Raw genomic sequence first — 19,894 nt, forward strand, 5'->3', positions numbered from 1 at the left:
TAAGTTTCTTTGACTCAGCTTAATGTCCATCATAAGGTTCTTTGCCCCTGGTAAATTCAGGTGCAAGTATTAGTGTCACAGAACTATGGAGTGTAATGTGTCTAAGAATGTGCCTATTTAAAATAAATGAATTTAGTACTTGCCTTCATTTTAAAGTATTCTGTTTGTAGCTTGGGCTTTAGCTGAAGTTGGTTGGCTTTCTGCTGAGATTTAAAACTGTTGACAGTCTTATTCTAAAAGTCAGTATGTGTCTGTTTACTAAAGCCTATATTGTGTATTCCTCAAGTTTCTTATTAACAGTGTCTCTGTCTTAGCAGAGCTACCAAAATTTTAATAGCTTAAATGGCATTTAGAGTAATAGAAATCAAAACCCTCACTTTCGAGGCCTCCCTGTAAAGGAGAGTGGAGGGGAAGAAGGAGAAAAGACAGTTCCTTGCTTAAAACTTCACCAAGAGTTTTCCTTTTTCACATTTAGGTTAAATTAATGGCTACATCTGAGATGTTTTAAGTGGTGAGTGTGTGGGAATGCTGGAACATTTACAATTCAGCTCTGTAAAACCTCATTCTTAGTAGCTATGAATTTTAAATTGAGCCTGCTTGCTGATCTCATAGCAGGTGGGAATTGATGATTTGAGTATAGTGGAAAAAAATTAATAAAATTAGCAATACAGAGGCTGCACTACACATTCCCAGTTTATTCAAGAACATGGCTCCGAGTTAGTTGTATTTATCTGGAAAGTTTATTTGTATGTGTATACATTAGGGAATTAGATAATTAAAAAGAATTCTGTTATTATCAAGAGTTAAACTTATTTATGTTTATCTTCATCTTTCTTTGAAGGGCATTTTGAAAAACAGATGGTCAATACTCTACCTCCTTCTTAGCCTTAGTGAAGATCCACGTAAACAGTCTAACAAGGTAGGTGAGGAGACTTTTGTTGCTTCTGAGAAATAGTAAAATTGTGTCACTTACTTTAGATGTCTTCAAGAATCATTATCTGGACTTAACCAGTACCTCAGGTTGTTTTCATGATATCTGTGTGTGAGGCTGAAAGGAAGAAAACACTTAAGTATCTGTAATATTTGGTGTAGTTTTCTTACACTACATAAATGTAAAAATGTGAGCTGTCCAACATATAACTGGAATTGTGAGTCTATTACATGGGTGGTTTTTATGTTTGCTTTCAGCTTGTTAGTGTGATGTCTGCTCATATGATAATGAGTTTTAAAGGGAGTAGGGAAAGGCAAATGCAGTTGCAGCTCTGCTGACAGCAAAGTGCTTTTTGCAGCTATTGCAAATGGCAATTTGCAGGCAAAAAGAAGTTGTATCACTAAAAGTACTGTTGCTCACTGTAAAACACTTTTTAAACTCATGATAATTGCATCAGCAAATTTTTCTTTGCATAAACATGGCCTTCAGATATTTGTGTTCTTGATATTAGACTCCTTTTAACAGAAGATGTGTGTTAAAGTAATTCCCACTTTTTTATTATTATTCCTTCCTTTTCAGGTGTCAAGTTATGCTACACTTTTTGCTCAAGCATTGCCACGGGATGCTCACTCAACCCCTTATTACTATGCCAGGCCTCAGACCCTTCCATTGAATTACCAAGACCGCAATGCTCAGTCTGCTCAGAGTTCCTGCAGCATGGGGAGCAGTGGGATCAGCAGCATCAGCCTGTATGCCCTAAATGGGCCAACTCCAACTCCACAATCACTCATTCCAGGGTAAATTTCACCTTACAGATAGGTTTGGAGGGGACTTGCTTTTTTTTTTTTTTTTTTTTTTTTTTTACTTTATTTCCTCCACCCTCTGCTTTTGTATGCCATTGGAAATTCCACTTTAGGTGCAGAGAAACTGAGTTCCTGAGCTGAACAGTTCAGAGTGTCAGGTGCTGGCATATGACCATATGAAGCCATAAATGGCTGCCCAAATGTGTCCATTTTAATCACAGTCTTCTTGTCTTGTAATTTTTCTTCCCACCCCCGAGAGTTGTGAAACAAACATCAAGTCACAAGATGCGTTTTCAGAAACGACCAAGGCTTTTATTTTTTTTTTTTTTTTTTTTTTTGGAGTTGAAGACATTTTTTTTTTTTGTAGAGTGTATTTGACATGAGTTATTAAATTGATATTATGGAATTAGTGCTGACAGCACTGGATCTTATTGTTATTAATAGGCTTTGCAATACAAATACTGTATCACTAGTAGTGATAAGATGATGCAGTTTAGGATTCTGGAATGGAAGCATGGTAAAAAGCAGTATTTCATCCCTGGACTTTAGGGTAGGAGACTTGCAGCTCTTCTGGAATCTTCTTGGAAAGATCCCCTGAGAGGCTATCCTGGAGGAAAGAGGGATTAAGGAAAGAATAAAATAGGATAATTCTGTTGAAGGGAGCTACAATGATCATCTGGTTCAACTGCCGGACTAGAGAGCTGGTTGATATTCAAGGATCACCTCCTGCAAGCTTAAGAAATGGGCAAGGAGGAATTAAAAGTGGCAGAAGGCCTGCATGGAGAAGCAAGTTGTTTCTGACAAAACCCAGACATAAGAGTGTACAAAAGATGGAAGCAGGGCCAAGTGGAAAGGAGCATCCAGGGGCAGAATGACTGCAGTGAAATCCTAAAATGACCTAGAGGTTAATATGTCAAGGTGCATGAAGGGAAACAGCAGGTATTTCTGCAGCTACATAAGCAATAAAGGAAAGCTAGAGAAAACATGGGCCCCTGTTCAAGGGGGCATAAACTTAGGTGGCAGATGAGGAAAAAATTGAGGTACTTGGTGCTTGCTTTGCCTTTGTGCTGGTAAAGTCACTGCAGGACACTGAGGCCCTTGGGAAAGTCTTTGTTGCTCTGGAAAGCATGTCCAGAGAAGAAGGGGGGGACTAGGAGTAGTCAGCAATGAGTTCAGGAAGCATGCTTGACCAATCTTATAGTCTTCTGTGATGGTATAACTGACTTGGTGAACAAGGGCAGAACAGTAACTGTTGCTTATTTCAACCTTACTAAGACTTTTACTGGTGACAGCCTTATTGACAGACTTAATAAAATATGGACTGGGTGACAGTGAGGTGAGGTGAACTGAACCTACTAGACTCAAAAGGATTATGATCGGTGGCACAAAGTCCAGTTGGAGCCTAGTTCCTAATGTTGTAAGCCGAAGCTGCATCCTTTATCCCACCTGATGGCACAGAGTGAATCTTTGGCAATTTTGCAGATGATATAAAGCTGAGAGGAGTGGCTGTTAAAGGAGGTCATTAGCCTGCTTCTCAGAGGGAGCTCAGTGGACTCCAGAAACAGGCTTACAGGAGCCTGCTGAAGTTCCAAGTCCTGTACCTGGGAAGGAATAATGTACACACCAGTACATTCTGCTTGCTGACTGATTTGCAGAAAATGTTGTGGGACTCCTGGTAGACACCAGTTTGAATGTGAGTGTGCAGTGTGTGGTGAAGAAGGCTAAGAGCCTCCTGGGCTGTGTTATGAGGTACATCACCAGGAGGGTGAGACAAATAAAACTTCTTACTGCTCACTACTGATGAGGACACATTTAAACGCTGGGTCCAGTTATAGTACAAAGAAAAGATATAGGCAGGCTGGAAGGAGGAGTCTGGAGAAGGAAGCCCAAAACCATTTAAGGGGGTTGAAGCATCTGATGTGCAAGAGGAAGCTGAGTGAAACCTGGAGCTGTTCAGGCTGGAGAAGAAAAGTCTTGGGGTCTTACCTATGTAATGCTATGACAAGGGGCATAGAGAAGACTGAGCTAGACTGTTTTGGGTCAGGGAAAGAACAAGAACTAACTGGCAGAATTTGTGAGCTGAGAATCGCAGTTAATCAAAAGGGGGGAAAAAAACCTTTTTGCATGAAGATGGGGATGTACGTTTGAGGGCGGGGGCATATTTTGTGAAACACTGAAATGGGTTGCCCAGAGAGGCTGTATAGTCTCCATGCTTGAAAATATTAAAAACATGACTTGAACAATGCACCAGCTAACCTTCTCTAGTTGATCTGCTTTGATCAGAAGGGTTGTAGGAGATGATCTCTGGAGGTCACTTCTAGCCTCAATCATTTTATTATCCTGATACACTATAGAAAGATATGTCAGTGAGGTTATTTCTTATATCTGCTTGCTTAAAAAATCAGCAGAACATGCCCTCTTTCTGGCATATTGTTGTTCTGACCTGTTCATACTGTTCCATTTTATTGCAATTTCACTGTGCTCTTTAGTTCTATAGACTGTGAGCTGAACAACCCAAATTAAAGCTTTCTGTGAGCTTCATTCCTCCTGAACTTGTCTTTATACCCGTTTTCCTTTTATTCTGGAGTTAGATTATTTTGAGCAGCCAAAATTCAGTGTTGTACTCTGAGACCTTACTAATGCCAAACACAGCAGATCTCAGTCTTCAGCACTGAGACTGGTTGTTCTCAGGACAGGTGGCCTCCAGAGCTGGTAGATGTGGGCAGGGAACACTCTGATCTAGGAGGGAGAAGTTAGTGACCTGCTGACCCACTTAAGATGCTCACAATTGTGTGGGACTGGATGGAATTTGTCCTGGAGTGATGAAGGAGCTGCCAGAAGAGCTCACCAAGATGCTGTCCATCATTGAATCAGTCCTGGCTAACTGGGAGGTCCTGGATGACTGGAACTTGGCCAATGTGACATTTTTTCACATTTAATACTTTCTTTGTGAGAAGAATTGACAGGTTTGAAAGGAAGGGAAATTAGAACTTATCTGGATAGTCCCTCCTTGATTATATCTTCAGGCCCTTGATACTAGTTATCTGAAAGAGTAGAGTAGCTGGGAAGTGAACTTTCTTCTCTTTCTCCATTTTCATTTAATTCTTTGACATGTAACTAGAGCTTCAGGTAATAGCAACTTAAATATTTAGGTTTTTTCACTATGACTGTGTTTAATAATCTTATAGTACCTTCACTTGTAACCTCTTCCAGCATAATTGCACATTTCATCAAAGTTAATCTTTGATATGAAATCATGTATATCAAACTTTTACTTCCCTTTTTGCAGGTTTTTGAAAGTGTAGGCTTATAGGAAGAAGTAAATTGTGTGTGTGTTCTCCACCCTTTTTTAGGATCCTTTATTAAGTCCCCCTCCCCAATGAAATATCCGCAAAAAACCTTGGGACATTTTTCAAAATTTGCATCACCACGCCATGTAATGGGTATAGAATCAAAGTTTTAAAAGGTGGTTCTTCCTTTTATCCTTTTAGACAATCCTATCAAGCTCCGGGTGTTGGAGATTGCCTCCGTCAGCAGCTAGGATCACGTCTTGCATGGACTTTAACTGCAAGCCAGCCTTCTTTACAAAGCACTACCTCAAAAGGCTTTTCAAATGCTGTCTCTCGTGGTGTGCCAAGGTCTAGGCGAGAAGGGGATGCAAGTGGTGAGCAAAGATGTTATTTGTTAATTTTTTTGCAGTTATCTATATCTTCTATTATATTTTAAATTATTTTGGAATGTTGATTTTTTTGAAGTGTGTTTTTCTAGAATGTGCTTAATAGAAGGATAGAAGTAAATATGCAAGAGTAGTATATTTGGCCACAGTCTCTTTGGCTGGTTGTTAATTTCCTTTTGCTCTGGTTAGTTTGATTCTGATCTAGTTCTCTTAAAAGATGGAGTGCATTCCAGTGTTTGTCATAGTTGTGAATGTGACATGTGAGACATGATCATTCTTTTGATGATCAGAAGATGTTACTGTTCTTAAGAGTCAGAAAGAGAGCAGCTGAGTAAACAGAACTTGTTGAAATACTCATCTGTTTGTGGTTCTGTGTCTTTCAGAATTTGGAAATATGAACAGGAATATAGAGTTCTTAAACCTGTTTCTTCTTTAGATTAGCATACTGTTTACAGGGACTGTATTTAGAACAAGTGACATAAAATATTGTCAATAAAATAAAAAATATATAGTCTTATGAAATCACAGAATGGTTTGAGTTGGAAGGTACCTTAAAAATCATCTTGTTCCAACTCTCCTACCATGGACAGAGACACATTCCACTAGCCTAGGTTGCTCAGAGAGCCTCCAGCCTATGCTTGAACACTTCTAGGGATGGGGCATCCACAGCTTCTCTGGGCAACATGTTCCAGTGCCTCATCAGTCCTCGCAGTAAAGAATTTCTTCCTAAATTCCTAATATTGCTAATTTACGTCTATAATGAAGTGCCTGTAAACTTGAAGCTGATGCCTAGAGGATCTATTCTGAATTTACACAAGTGTAGCTAAGGAATTGTTTAACAGGTGATCTCTCTGGCAACTTTTACTGTAAAAGTAAGTTCTGAATAAGTGAACTGATGGCAGATGTTGTCATCCCATAGCACTGTTATTCTCTGGCAAAGAAAGACGAGAGATGCAGCCTTTTGTTTGTGGTGTTTTGTCTTCATTTGTTTTTAACTTCTATACAAGTAAGTGTGGATATTAAAGAACTAAAACATAGCCTGTCTGCCAGCCTCTGCATCTTTTGAGTAGCAGTGTACAAAGCAATGGCTTATAGGTCAGAGTTGTACTGGTGTATCTGAGGGCAACATTTGGGATTTAGAACCTAATTAACAAGAAGGTTATATGTAAGAAGATGTGTGTGTGTGAGTATCTATATAATGTAAATATGTGTTTTATATATGTGGTAGATTTAATATGTACAAAATAGAAAAAGGAGTAGAAAAAAACATAGGAGAAAGAAATAGAAAAACATATAAAATCTAGCACTGCCTCTTAATTTATTATACTGATACTATGAAAAGCAATACTTCTGTTGAGTCAGCCAGCAGCTCTGACTTTGGTTCCTGTGTGGGATGGGTATGAGGACTGACAGTTGTCTTAAATGTAGTCACTTGCTGGTGTAGAAATAGAAGTAGGACTACCTTCAGAATATGTAAGTCTACTGTCAGGAAGATGAATTTCTATGAATATTAATTTTCTGTAATTAATTTTTTTCTCCTTAAGTTGCTTGCTTTTATATGAAATTTTGTTACTGTTACAGCTACACACAGAGTATAAAAAGGCAGAATGTATGGTTGATGTTTATAATTGTATTATATATCAGTTAAAGAAATGTGTGCTTGTCTTGCACCATTTTACTACAAGTTCCTAAGAGGGACAACCTGCAGCCATGCACGTCTTATTGTTATGGGGGGGATTGAGTTTTAGATGGTATCTTGAAGTCTACTTTTGCTGAAATAAGAGTAGAATTTGCTTGGAAAGTGAATTGTTGGGGAGGTAAACTGGCATGACTGAGAGTACTGTGTAAACTGGGAGATGCGTGTTGTAGCATCTCAATTTCTGGATACTTGCTGCTAAAATTGTTTAATTATTGAAATCCTAAATGAATTTACAGAAGCACATGGTGACAGTTTCCCCAGAGAAGGTGGGGACAGTTTCAGTGCCCTACACAGGGCCTTTTTTGATCTTGTGTTTCCTTTAAATTCATAAATACCTTACATCTCTAACACAATCTAACCTCTGACTAGAGGTAAGAACCAGAAGCCAACTATATGTTTCAATAGCAAAAGCTTTACTAAATCAAAGATAAATATTTCTTTGAAAACAGTGTTTGCCCTTAAATATTTTCTAGCTTGATGGCTGCTTTGCAGTCTGGTTTGATCAGTCTTCTCACTGAGCAGTGGCATATGTAATTGAAAGCCATTGTGAAACAATCAGCTCTTCCTTCTGGATTAACTGTTCTTTTCCTATGTGAATGTAGAAGAGGTTATTCTGTAAGTCTCAACTGAAACTGTTTGTTCAAAGAAAGATAAAGTTACTGTGGTGCTTGCTTCAGAACTGCACTGGTGCTGGATCAGAAGAGATGACAAGTTTAAGAACTGGCCAGTGAGTCAGTTACAACAGGACATGCCCTGTGCCATACAAGATGACTGCTCTGAGAGAACCACAGGTAGCATTAGAGGCGGGTAAAGGCAGTCTTGGAAGGCAATCTTGGACATTCCTCTGACTACAAGGACCTAAAACACTTCTTTACAGGTTACAAGCACAGGCTTTATAATTTCTATAGTTTTGGTTTTTTTTGGCTATGCATCTAAATAGCTCTTCAAAGTTGTAATCAAAACTGATTGCATCAATAAATCTAAATGCCTGTTTTGTTTTTGTTTCTTTCTTTTCTAGGTTCTGTTGAAATAACAGAAGCAAATCTTGTAAGAGATGTTTTATATGTCTTCCAGGGAATAGATGGCAAAAACATCAAAATGTGCAATTCTGAAAATTGCTATAAAGTGGAGGGGAAGGTACTGTATGGTGACTTGTATTTCATATGTGAGCAGAGAAGTATATGGGGCAAAATAGCTGTGAGAAACATGTAAAAAGGTTAAAATATTATTGAAGTATATATTCCCTCTACCAGCTTTTGTTTTGTGCTGAGTTTGTTTGTTTGTTTTGTTTTGTTTTGGGGGGTTCTTTTGTTAATACAACAGAGTAGCTTCAGCAGTAGTTGTTGAAATTGATGGGGTAGATTAAATACCAGAAAGAAGAATGTAGCATTTCACAAGACGTGAAAAGCCTCCCAACTCTTAATCCAGTAGGACTCGTAAATTATGGCTTTAGGATTTCTGTCAACATTTCTTCTCTCCAGTATATAAGGATTAATATGAAGCAGATGCAAATATTTGACTACATTATTATTGATTAAATTTAACAGCTTGAGGTATGGAATGGATGCTTGCCATGTGATGTTATGGGCCTGATTACAATTTTAAGTGATCAGATGCAGCTTACCTATTAAAGAAAGGACTGGTGGTAGAACTGAAGAAAGATCTGATATGAATTTGAAGACATCAAGCAGGAGACAAAAGAATAGAAGAGATGCCTGACAGACTTTGCTTTAAGGTGGTGAGATGTTAAGCCTGTCTGCAATTCAAAAAAAACCCTAAGAGTCTGATTGGGTCAGCTGAGCAAAAGTGGCTTTGGTTGCTTTAGCATCTTCACATTCAGCATTTAAACAGTACAGCTTCCGTGTTCAGTTTCTGCTAATTGGTTTTCATATTCTTACTCAGATGGGAAGACAACACTTCCAATTTTTACTTATATTAAAAACTTTCTGTGGGAATGGGGATTGCAACATGTGGGGGTGGGGTTGCAGGGTGACGCCATGCAGGGCGGGCACTTGGAGGAGGGAGGGACGGAAAAGGTTATGGGAGGAGAAAGGGTTAGGGGGCGGGTACGAGCGCGTAAAAGGGGTTCTGGGAAGAAGGAAGGTAACCTGGTGGACAGAGCACATGATCTCCACCATTGTGGACCCCCTCGATGGGGCCAGTGAGCCCCAGATGATCGGCCACGTGGCCGGCACCATCTTGGACCTCTAACACGGGGTCGCTGCCAGCGGGGGCGGGGCTGGGGTACTGGGGAGACATGTGGGTCCTGGGAAACCACAGCTGTAATGGGCTTCCTGCACGTTATGGGGAGACCCACGTGTCCCCGCCAATTCGGGGGCAGAGGGAAAGAGAGGAGAAGGGTTAGGGGAAGTCAGAGGGGTTTCCTGTGGATGTCTTTTCAGTTCTCCCTTAATCAATTCTTTGTGAATTTTCAGGAATATTGGGAGGAACTGAGAAAGTGTTTCCTCTCAATTTTCTATTTTTGATGCTAAAAGATCCCCAGTTTTGTCCAAAGGAGCTCGAATTTACATTTTGCAGAGTAAACTGAAGGAACTGAATAGATAGCCAACACACAAAATGCTTGAAATGTTTTTTAGATGTTTTAATATTTCCACTCCCCAAAATTTCCAAAAATTGGGAATATAAACTCCTGTGTTGTGCAGAAAGCTTAGAGCCCATACTATTATAATAGTAATAATGCAAACTACGCAAGCTGTCTACCTTTCTTTGCCATCAGAAAAAACCAGAAAACAGGCAGCTGTTCCCCCCCTAACCCCAGGTTAGAAGGGGCCATACGCCAGCTGTGCTGCTGTCCACTTGGTCCGGCCAACACCCAGCCTCCCCAACGCTCTGCTGCAATGCTGGCTGTAACTGGGGTCCTTTTCGGTGTCCCCACCTGCTGCAAGGGTCACTCACCCCTTCCTGGAGGCTTGGGTCTCCAAACTGCTGCAAAGGAAAGTCTCCATTGTCCTGGACAGACTCATTCTGGGCTTAGAAAAAGCTACCGGTCCGACCCTTTTCAGCAGAATTTGCGCAGAAAGCAGTTTTGTGCTGGAAAGGAGCTGAGCAATCCAAAAGGCTTAATGAATCCTTAGACAGGACTCCAGCCAGAGCATGAGGCTTCCAAAGTTCTGTGAGAAAGCCCCACGTTGGGCGCCAGCTGCGCCAATGCCCCTGGTCTCTCTGACCTGCCTCGGCTAGCGCCGGGTCAGAGATGAGGGGGTTTTCCAGCATGGACAAAGGTACAAGACCAAAGGAGGCTCTCCTTCCCGGGTTAATCCAAGTTTATTATCCTGAAGGGTTCCAGGGAGAGAGAGAAAGAGAGAGAGAGCATGGGAAACGTGGGACTTCTGCAAACCTTGGTAAGGGGCGGAGGAGCCCCAGGTCACAGCAATCAGGTCTGGCCAGTGGGGGAAAAAGGGAAGGGGTTAAGGGGAGGGGAGAACCATGCTACAGAGTGAGAGGGGAAACAGCAAACCATTTCCAGTGCAGTATAAAACCATGAATGTGCAATACAGCACTATATTACTATGTAATATTGCTTTCTGCTATGACAATATAGTACTTAAATTTCAAAGAAATTACTTCTGGATCATTTCATGTGCCAAGAGCCTGGTAGACGGGTCTTATGTTGATACTGAGCTAATTTCCCTTTTTCCTTGACAGTAGCAGCAAAAAGTGAAATGTATAGTTTTTCACCATTGCTTTATAATTGCATCTATGGCTGCTTAATGGAGGGATAAATGGAAAAACCTAACTTGTTAAATTAGTTAAGTCTTATTAATTAACAGGTTCTTCATACACCTCTACCTGTAGACTATGCAAAGTTTGTAATTCCTCAACACTTTCACTGAATAATGAGTTTATATATGGCAAAAGAAGGGTAGCATAATATATTTTTCTAGAGGAATGTGAAAAAAACTTTGTGATTACAGAATTGGCAATGGGTTTCACTGGTTTTCTGTGTAGCTTTCATATCCAATAGGCCGATTTGAGGTCAGAAGCTATTTTACTTGGAACTTGTAATTCAGGGAGTTTAATTACTGACCACTAGCCATCTGAATAATCTTTGCCTGAGAACTTTGTCTTCAGTTATTTTTGTGAAGGCAGTCATTTTCCATTCTTACTTATTTGTGCTTGGTCTGAGCTACCAGACCCAGTGAGGATGAGATTGTCTGACTCACCAGAGCTGCAGCTGGAGCGTCTGCTGACAACCAAGGAGGGCCAAGATGATACCTCCTCCCGCTGTACTGAATGCACATTAGGCAAAATAGTAGTCAAAGCATGTAGTTCTCCCTCAGCTGACAGTCTTATTGTACAATTGTACACAGTCTGGGTTGTTAGGTGGTTTTTTTTTTGGTTTTGTTTTTTGTTTGTTTGTTTTGGTTTGGTTTGGTTTGTTTTTTTTACCAGAATAAAACACACTTTCTAAGGTGCTGTTCTTGTTGAAATGTTTCCTAATCTTAGTGTTAATACTAGGTCTGGTGGTGACATTCAGCACTGTATAAGATGGCAGCTTCTGGTTTGATCTAAGACATGCAAATGTAGTAACACCAAGCCAATTTTGCTTGTTCCTCACTTAATTCCAGCGGATGTGTGTTGTGCTCAGTCTTTGCCAAGTACTCTGTACTTGCAGAATTCTAATTAGTTATCATGTCATCTCTTTTGTTTTAGCTGTGGGCAGGGTTTCTCTGTCCAGTTATGCTTGTTTGGGCTGGAATTTACTCTACAGAAGTTGATGAAGAAGTTAAAGCTGTACCTCTGTGGGTAAACAAGAAGGCTAGGGACTGAACTCTGGTCTTACAACCAAGTGCTGCAGCCTGGTCCAAGCCCACACTGGTGTGGATAACACAGTCTGACACTAATTGTTATCTTGGAGAATGCCTGTACTGTTAACTAAAAGATTTAATGAAGGAGATAGATTGCTAGTTCTTTGGCAGCTTAACTTCTTAGAACAATTCTTTGGTTTTGACTGTTCTAGCTGGCTGTCAAAGTTAAAATTGTCTGTAGAGGTGAGATAGGCCCAGTTGCTGTGGGCAGAAGTCGGTCTCTGCCTCATGGTCTTTGTTATCAGTCAGATTGTTTGGGGTTCTTTATTCACTAAAATTGTGAATACTTAATAATAGTGTTCTTGAGTGATATGGTGAAATATGGAAAAAGAAAATATCAAGTAGAAAGTGTCTTATCTGTTGGTAATTTAGGGGAAGAAATGTGCCAATTCAGATGAAAATAGTAGTGGTAGCTAAATAGGGTGTTGGGACTAAGACTTGCAAGGTGAGTGCAATACTGGAAGAAAACCAGAAGCAGACTAGAGGAGTTCAAAAGGGCATATGATTAAATAACCTATAAAAGCTGGACTTAACCTTGGAAGTTGTGGTCTGCAAGTTTGTGTTCCTGATGCCTAGTCAGGCATGGTGTCATTTATTTTCTATTAAAGATTTCTTTCACATGTAGCAATAACTAATTATTTTGTCAAAGCTTTTTCATTAGTTTCAGTCATTAACACCTCTGCTGCAACTCTCATATTTTCAGTCTTGCTGATTGTCAGGATAAGTCTGATATTACAACATAAAATGTAGATTTCTTCCTTTCTTCTGAATATCATTTTGTTATTGCCATAATTGCCTAATGTAAAAAGAGTGTATGAATCCTGTTACATTAAAATTTCCAAAAGAGAAGGTCTTAAAGTTGCCAGTAGTTTGTTGCTGCTGCTTATTCAACACGTGTGTGGAAATATAATGCTAATTATGTGATTGTCTGCTTTTTTGCAGTATCAGTACTGTAGAATGTACAATGAATTGTTTCTCAGACTGGCTTTTTTTATGAGAAAAGAGGAACCTTTGTGAAAAAACTGGTATTGGTGTGGCAGATTTGACTTAATTGCAAACTTGTTTCTGTTAACTTTATAGGTGAGCTTGTCCAAATCTCTCAGAGATACTACAAGTAGACTTGCAGAGCTGGGGTGGCTACATAACAAAATAAGAAAATACACAGACCAGAGGAGTTTGGATCGTGCATTTGGACTTGTGGGACAGGTGGGTCAATTAGAAAAAACAACTAACTACTGTATTTGATCTTGTTTGGCTAAGAAACTACTGAGTAAATGCAGTGCTAGAATGATGCATAAATTTTTGGAGCTTGAATTATTAATCATTTGATTTCCTCCTTCTGTGGATGCTGCATTTGATATGGGTCATAATCAGAAGGCAAAGAAAAGGCATTTGCTCTTTCTAATATTAAGGATTTGTCCCAGTAATTGGTGGCTGGAAACGCTCATACATTCCATTTCTTAGTCTCCCTTTTTTTAAAAAAACCCCAGTATTTAAAAATTATTCATGCATGTTCATAAACAAAAACATTTCTTAAATGGGATGATGTAATTCCTGAGGTAATTAATCACCAGTTCAGTTTTTGGCGACCTGTGCAGGAGACATTCTTGTCAGCTGTTGTTGATGTTCATATGTTAGTACTGCACTGGCTTACATAAAATGCAAATAGTCCATTATCTTCTGCCATTTCTTTTGAATACAGCATCAAAAGAATATTAATTTTTGTTTTTATAGGTTTCATCATCATGATTTATAGTCTACAGTAACTTCACTGCTGCTGTAATACCCAAAACCACATTTACTGCTAAGACATTCCCGTTTCCTCTCACTTGCTCCCTCTGTAAAACTGGATATTATCCCTTCTGAGTCGACAGAAATGTTGTCCTTGCCTCTAGCCATAACATCCTACTTAATCTGCCAAGAAATTGAAGTGCTTCTCCCTTCAATCTATTTTTTCTTAAGAGGTCAGTAGAGACACTGTAGTGCTTCCTGCTTTTCTGATGTTTTATTCTGTTCCATTCTGTCTCTTATTCTAAGTAACCCTTATAGTTACATATAAATAATTTTCTACTGATCCAATGCTGATTTCCATGTTTTATATGGTAGTTCTACTGTGTATGCATTTTCTTTAGACTCTCCCCCTTTATATCTGGGTGAAGTTTTATTCTTTATCTAGAAGCTTCCTACTTGTGCTTATTTTTACTGTCTCTGGCTTTAATCTTCAAATTTACAGAAAGGGGAGAACTTGAATTCTTCAGTGAATTTAAATGTGCAGTGCCTTGGCTTCCATATGCAGGTTTCAGATCCTGTGCAAAAGGCACAGTGCAGTTAAGTTATCTGAATCTGCATAGCTCTAATACTGCTAATTTTGCTTGAGGCAAGCACTTGTGTATATTTCTAAGACATAAGCATACAACTAATAACTTACATTCTACTCTTGCTGTCAGTATCTGGGTACAGAGAGTATGCCTTCATGCTCTTCATAGCTTTTACAGCTCAGAATTTCAGATGCTGTACTCTGTGCATTAAGGAATTTAGCACAACAGTGTATATTGTTATAACACATCTTTCACTTAATGTTTTGAAAGAATGATTGTGTAAACCCCTGTTTAAACCATTGTTAGAATAAGATGTCTGTCACCTCTTTTATTATGATTCTCATGGTTTTACCACACAAAATGTCAGGTATTGACATTAGAAGTAGAGGTATAAAAATATATTACAATTTATATTTTCCTACCTTGTCTGATTAATATCAAAGTTTTACTTTGTCCTCAGAAAATATAAAGAATAGCCAGTAGTTAACTATAATTTAGCTTGTACTTTGGCGTTTTGCCCATTTAGATCCAATTGAGCTAGTGGGCATTTTATTTTTTTTCTCTTGAACAAGCATTCTGTTTCCTCCTCAATTCTCTTTTGCAGCAGACCAAATCAGAATTCTAGGATAATGTCCAGTTTTTCTGTAACAGTTTGGGAAGCACAAGTCTGTGGTTTGTGACACAGGAATTGGTACTGGATGTAAATTTTAATTGGTAAAGCTTCTCTGAAAAATTTGTGACCAGTTAGATTCTAAATCCTTTTGGCTACTAAATCGTTAAAATTAGTGATTACTAACTAGTGTTCTTCCTTTTTGAGCAGAACAGTGCCTTTGATTGTTTTCTTGGAGGCTCTGCTCCGACCTCTCTCTTGGCAAGTGCCACTTTAATAGGTTCAAAAATTTACTGGAGAAGCAAGTGAGAAGAAATGAAAAGTGGAGTTACACATAAAGGGATTTATTTTTTGCCCTTCAGTATCCTCTGGAATAAAATCAGTGTCAGATTTCTTTGCAATTTACAACATTGAGTTGAAGAAAGGAACTTCCTTTCCCTAAAAAGGATACAATGGCAAGATTAATGACTTTTTTTTCCCTAGGCTTCTTAGCTGCTTAGCAGGAAAGAAGATTTATTTTCTCCTTGTGCTTCTAGAAATTATTTCTGACTTTTACATACTCCAGTGAATAAATACTTTACTTCGAGTTCTTGGGTTCTTTCTGTGAAGTTTTCCTTATTTTTTCCAAATAATTTTGACTGTAATTTTAAAAGGTTTTGAAGGGAAAACCCTGGGTAATTTCTGTTTAAAAAAATCCATCAAAATAGATATCAAATTCATTAGCTGAGAAGTGGTTAGAAAGTCCTGAATAATATGTGTGTGCATGAGAGTATACATCCAAGAAACCAAATAAATAAAAAACTTTGGGCCCTTTCTGGGGGATTTTAAAGTCTTTTTCCCTTAGTCCCAAATTAATGAGCTGTATTTTTAGTTCTGTTTTGAAAAATGAGTTGCAGACATTTTTTAGTCTGTATGTTAGGTTAAGAACATGACAAAAGTAAAGCAAGACCTCCCCCAAACCCTAAACTGTGGAAAATATTTACAACTTAAAGTAGCTATAATTAGAATAACAAACAAGAGTTCTTGCTTTAGTTCTGGCCTGAATTGATTTCTGCACATTTTATAGATTTCTGAAGATAGACTTTGTGTTGTTCATTTCTTCCATGTCACGTGAAAAATCCTATATCACTGTGAATTGATGAAGGTCAAAATTTAGAGTATTTGAACTGGCATCACTTACTGGGAGCATTTTTTTGAGCATTGTATTTTCTTGTTCATGTCATATAGTCTATACTGTCAATATAATGACAGCTGCCTAACTTTGTGTTCTGTTTTTTGAGGCCTTCCTGAAATTTGAACTCTTTTACTTCACTGTATACTGTATTTTGCATGATTGTTAAAAAAAATCTTGAACTGGGTCATGCTATAATTTGTACATTCCTGTGCTAATTATTAATGCCATTACTGAGATGATATATCTACTGGAAGAGTTACACTTGTCATAGTTTAATCTGTTGATAGAGCTAAGGTAGCAAGAAACAAGGTCACTTGATAATGTGTATAAATTCTTGAAGAAGATATATTCCCTCTTAGGGAAGCAATTACACTTTGGCTATTTCTCTAAGAATTGGCTTTTATGCTGCAACTTGTGGGAAGATTCTCTTAAGGAAATTTTTGACTATGTTGGAAGTGTGGTGATAGAATTAAATTAGAAAGATTTATCCTGATTACTTTTTTTTTTCTCTTCTTTTTCTCTTACAGAGTTTTTGTGCAGCCTTACATCAGGAACTTAAAGAATACTACCGACTTCTGTCTGTTTTACATTCTCAGGTAAGTTAAGTGGTACGTATTCAACTTTACTATTTTGTTCTACTTTATCTAAATATCTCCTAAAAAGGTTATACCTACATACTCTGTTAGAATGTAAAGGATGTATAGCAATTTCTGTTGACAGTGAACACAATTCTCTGTACATTTCTTACTCTTTAAATATATGTACCCTTGAATATTTTTCTCTTAAGAATTTACTGGTATTTGATGTGTTACATAAGGAATACAATGTGTATTTCTATGTCTCTGTCTCCGTTTTGCATCCTTTTTGTCAGTTTCATCTTGCATAATATCTTCATCATTCAAATCCCAAACAATGTCACACGTCCTTGAGGGGAGGAAGAAAAAAACCACAAACCTATTTATTTCCAGTAGTGCGTGATTCAGCAGCTTGTAATAAGTTCCATCTTTATTTCTGTGTGGGGAAATTTGTATGTTTTTCTTGTCCCTTTTTTTTTCTGAGAGTAAAGACATCTGTTCTGCAGATACCTGTGTTTTACTATTTTTCTGTAACATACAGGCCAGCTCAGTGCTGATAATCACACAGCATTTCCACAAACATTTGTAGGTATGTGCATCTAGATGCTGTCTCTAAAATAAAAATGAAATAAACATTCTTCTGCTTCTTGCTTTTTTTAAAGGTGTTTTTCAAGGGGTTCATTATTTGTAATGGTGAAAAATTTATTCTGAGAATTGACCTAAAGCTAAGTTATACTGCTTTTTAAAATTCTAACTTCAATAAAATCTTTATAGTTTGTCATAGGTTTTTGTTAATGTTTTCAAAGCACCTGTTCCTTTTAAGCCACTTGCAGTTCTTGAATGTTCTTGACTTTTGGAATGCCTATTATCTATACTTTTTTCTTGTTTTTCCTGCCTATTATCCAGTTATTCGTTTTGTAATTACTTCTTGCTCTGTACAGAATGTTTTCTCTCTTAGTTTGCTGAAGCTTTGATTTATTCTGTCTTCTCAAACTTCTTGACAATGAAACTGTTTGACTACTTTGAAATGCAGTTTTGCCTACCTTTCCTGCTCCACCAAACCTTTCAAAAGAAGAGATAAGCAGGGTGGGAGGGAAGACCTGTAAGGAGAAAACAAAAGTTCTGGGTCTACTTATTTTCAAACTGCATTTGCCTTTGTGGTGGGTTGACCCTAGGCAGCAGCCAGGCACCCACCCAGCCTCTTGCTCCCCCATCTCTTGAAGAACGGGGCGAACATAGAAGGAAGACAAAAAGACAAGTCAATCAAGTTAGTGACAGTTTAAAAGGGAAAGCAAAAGCTATGCGTGCAAGCAAAGCAAAGTAGGGAATTCATTCACTCCTTTGCATCAGCAGGCAGATGTCCAGCTGCTTCTGGCAAGTAGAGCCTCAGGACACTTAACATTCTCTTGGGAAAACAGACTCTATCACCACAAATGTTCCTATTTCCTTCTCCTTTCCCTAAGCTTTTTTTCCTGAGAGAGTTTGTTTGTTTTTCTTTTTTTCTTTTTTTAAGTCCTCCGCAAGCTTGGAAATGGTTTTCCAGGACTATTTGCTATCCCAAGGAATGAAGTGGGTCTCACTGGTTTGTAGTTCTATGGCTTCTCTTTTTGAAGAGAGGAGTGACATTTGCTTTTGCAGGGTCATCAGAAACCTCCTCGAATTGCTGTTACAAAAATCATGGGGAGTGGCCTTGCAGTGATATTGGCCAGCTCCTTCCCCCAGGATTTGTTGGTGCATCCCACCAGGTCCCATAGGTTAAGCATGTCTCATTGGTTCGGTGTACCTTAGCCTGATCTTTCTGAACTCGGTCTTTCTTGTTCCAGACTTCTTATCTCAACATCTGATATCCCCAGCAGCACGTTGTACCAAAGTACCAAGGCAAAAAAGGCATTAAGTACCTCAGCATTTTTCCATTTTTCCTGTCATCCCTCACCTAGCATCATTCAGTAGCTGGACACACATTTGCTGTTCTTGTTGCTTCTCACGTTCCTTGCCAGATTCATCTTCAGTGTTGAGTTCATGAGTGCATTTGAGCATGTTGATTAAATGCATTTTCATGGGGAGCAGTGTTGGCAATGCTTTGCTGCAGCAGCAGACTGGAGTTTCTGGGGAATATAGGTCCCTCAGCACCTAATTGAAGGGGTTCCCAGAGTCATGTTACGTTTGGATTTTCAGAAGCTTCTGGCAACATTCTTTCGCAAAGACATGAAAGAAAGGAAGGAGATCCAGCAGTGGAGAAGAGATTCTTTTATGACTTGAAAGGTAGAAGGGCTTGAAGGTCACATTGCAGAATGGACAAAAAAACTTGTACCTTTTAGCTTCTGGAAAACATGTACAAAATGGACTTGAAATTGAGTGTATGTGGCATTCTTTGATTCAGCAGATTGTACAGGCTGCCACCTTAGGAGATGTTAACTGCAGTTCTAGAGAGAAATACGGGGTCTTATCAAGGGGTTCTATACTCTCTTTATAACTTTCTATTATGTCTTCAGAGCTGCTTCTGAGCATGTTTCTGCCCTTGAATGAGTAGTCCTGAGCATACTGTCTACTATTCCATGAGCATCTCTGATCTTTTTCTTGCAGGTTGTTTTCAAATTGTTAGCCCATTTAAAAATGCAGTTCCATGATGATGATATACCATGTCTTCCCTAAAGCCAAAGGTTGCCTTAGGTATCTCTCTTATTGCTGATTTCCAAAAACACCAAAGAAAAATCTCAAGACATGGACCAAGGAGCATTCAGAAGCAAATGAATTTAACTAGCTCTGAGGCTGAACTTAATGTGGATGACACTAGTCTTAAATGTAACTATTTTATGTTGCATTTGGATAAAAAAATGTGCTAGATGGGAAAACATAGGGTGGGTTGGCTGTCATATACCAGAAATAGCATCTTTTCTAAGAGATTGTCTCCTTGTACTGCTCCAGGAATTTGCTTCGCTATTCTTAAGTTGTGTTCTTGTCCTGCTTATTCCATCTGTACTTGTGTAAGATTTGCATTTGCACCTTGGATACAAATACCTGGCTTTTGTTTTCCATGGTGTTGGAAGACTCAGGGTGGTCACATTATTATAGAGTTTTCTTATAGAGTTTTCTTATTGTAGCTTTTCAAGTTTGGTGTTTCTCTTTCAACATAGCAATTCCTTAATCTCATTATATTGTACTAAAATAAGCTGCATGTGCATTAATAAAAAGTTTGTCTCCTACAGTATGCCTTTCCTTTAGATGTTTTTCTTTACTCTTTCTTGAGTATCTCTTGCTGTCCTTCAGAATCTCTTCTCT

At 38.6% G+C, this 19,894-nt stretch overlaps 1 protein-coding gene across 2 annotated transcripts in view; it reads left to right on the top strand.

The window, feature by feature from the left end:
• Window positions 1-19,894, top strand: part of TUBGCP3 (tubulin gamma complex component 3) — a 49,943-nt gene that overhangs the window by 14,260 nt on the left and 15,789 nt on the right. The window contains exons 4-9 of one of the 2 annotated variants that reach the window (XM_062487987.1): window positions 842-923; window positions 1,542-1,728; window positions 5,226-5,398; window positions 8,128-8,246; window positions 13,019-13,144; window positions 16,568-16,636. In XM_062487987.1, the coding sequence (XP_062343971.1) occupies window positions 842-923; window positions 1,542-1,728; window positions 5,226-5,398; window positions 8,128-8,246; window positions 13,019-13,144; window positions 16,568-16,636 (756 nt within the window). Of the gene's footprint in view, window positions 1-841; window positions 924-1,510; window positions 1,729-5,225; window positions 5,399-8,127; window positions 8,247-13,018; window positions 13,145-16,567; window positions 16,637-19,894 lie in introns of both variants that reach the window. The other variant, XM_062487986.1, reaches the window with a different exon arrangement.

Source organism: Cinclus cinclus, chromosome 2 (genome assembly GCF_963662255.1).
Source record: "Cinclus cinclus chromosome 2, bCinCin1.1, whole genome shotgun sequence".
Taxonomy (NCBI): domain Eukaryota; kingdom Metazoa; phylum Chordata; class Aves; order Passeriformes; family Cinclidae; genus Cinclus; species Cinclus cinclus.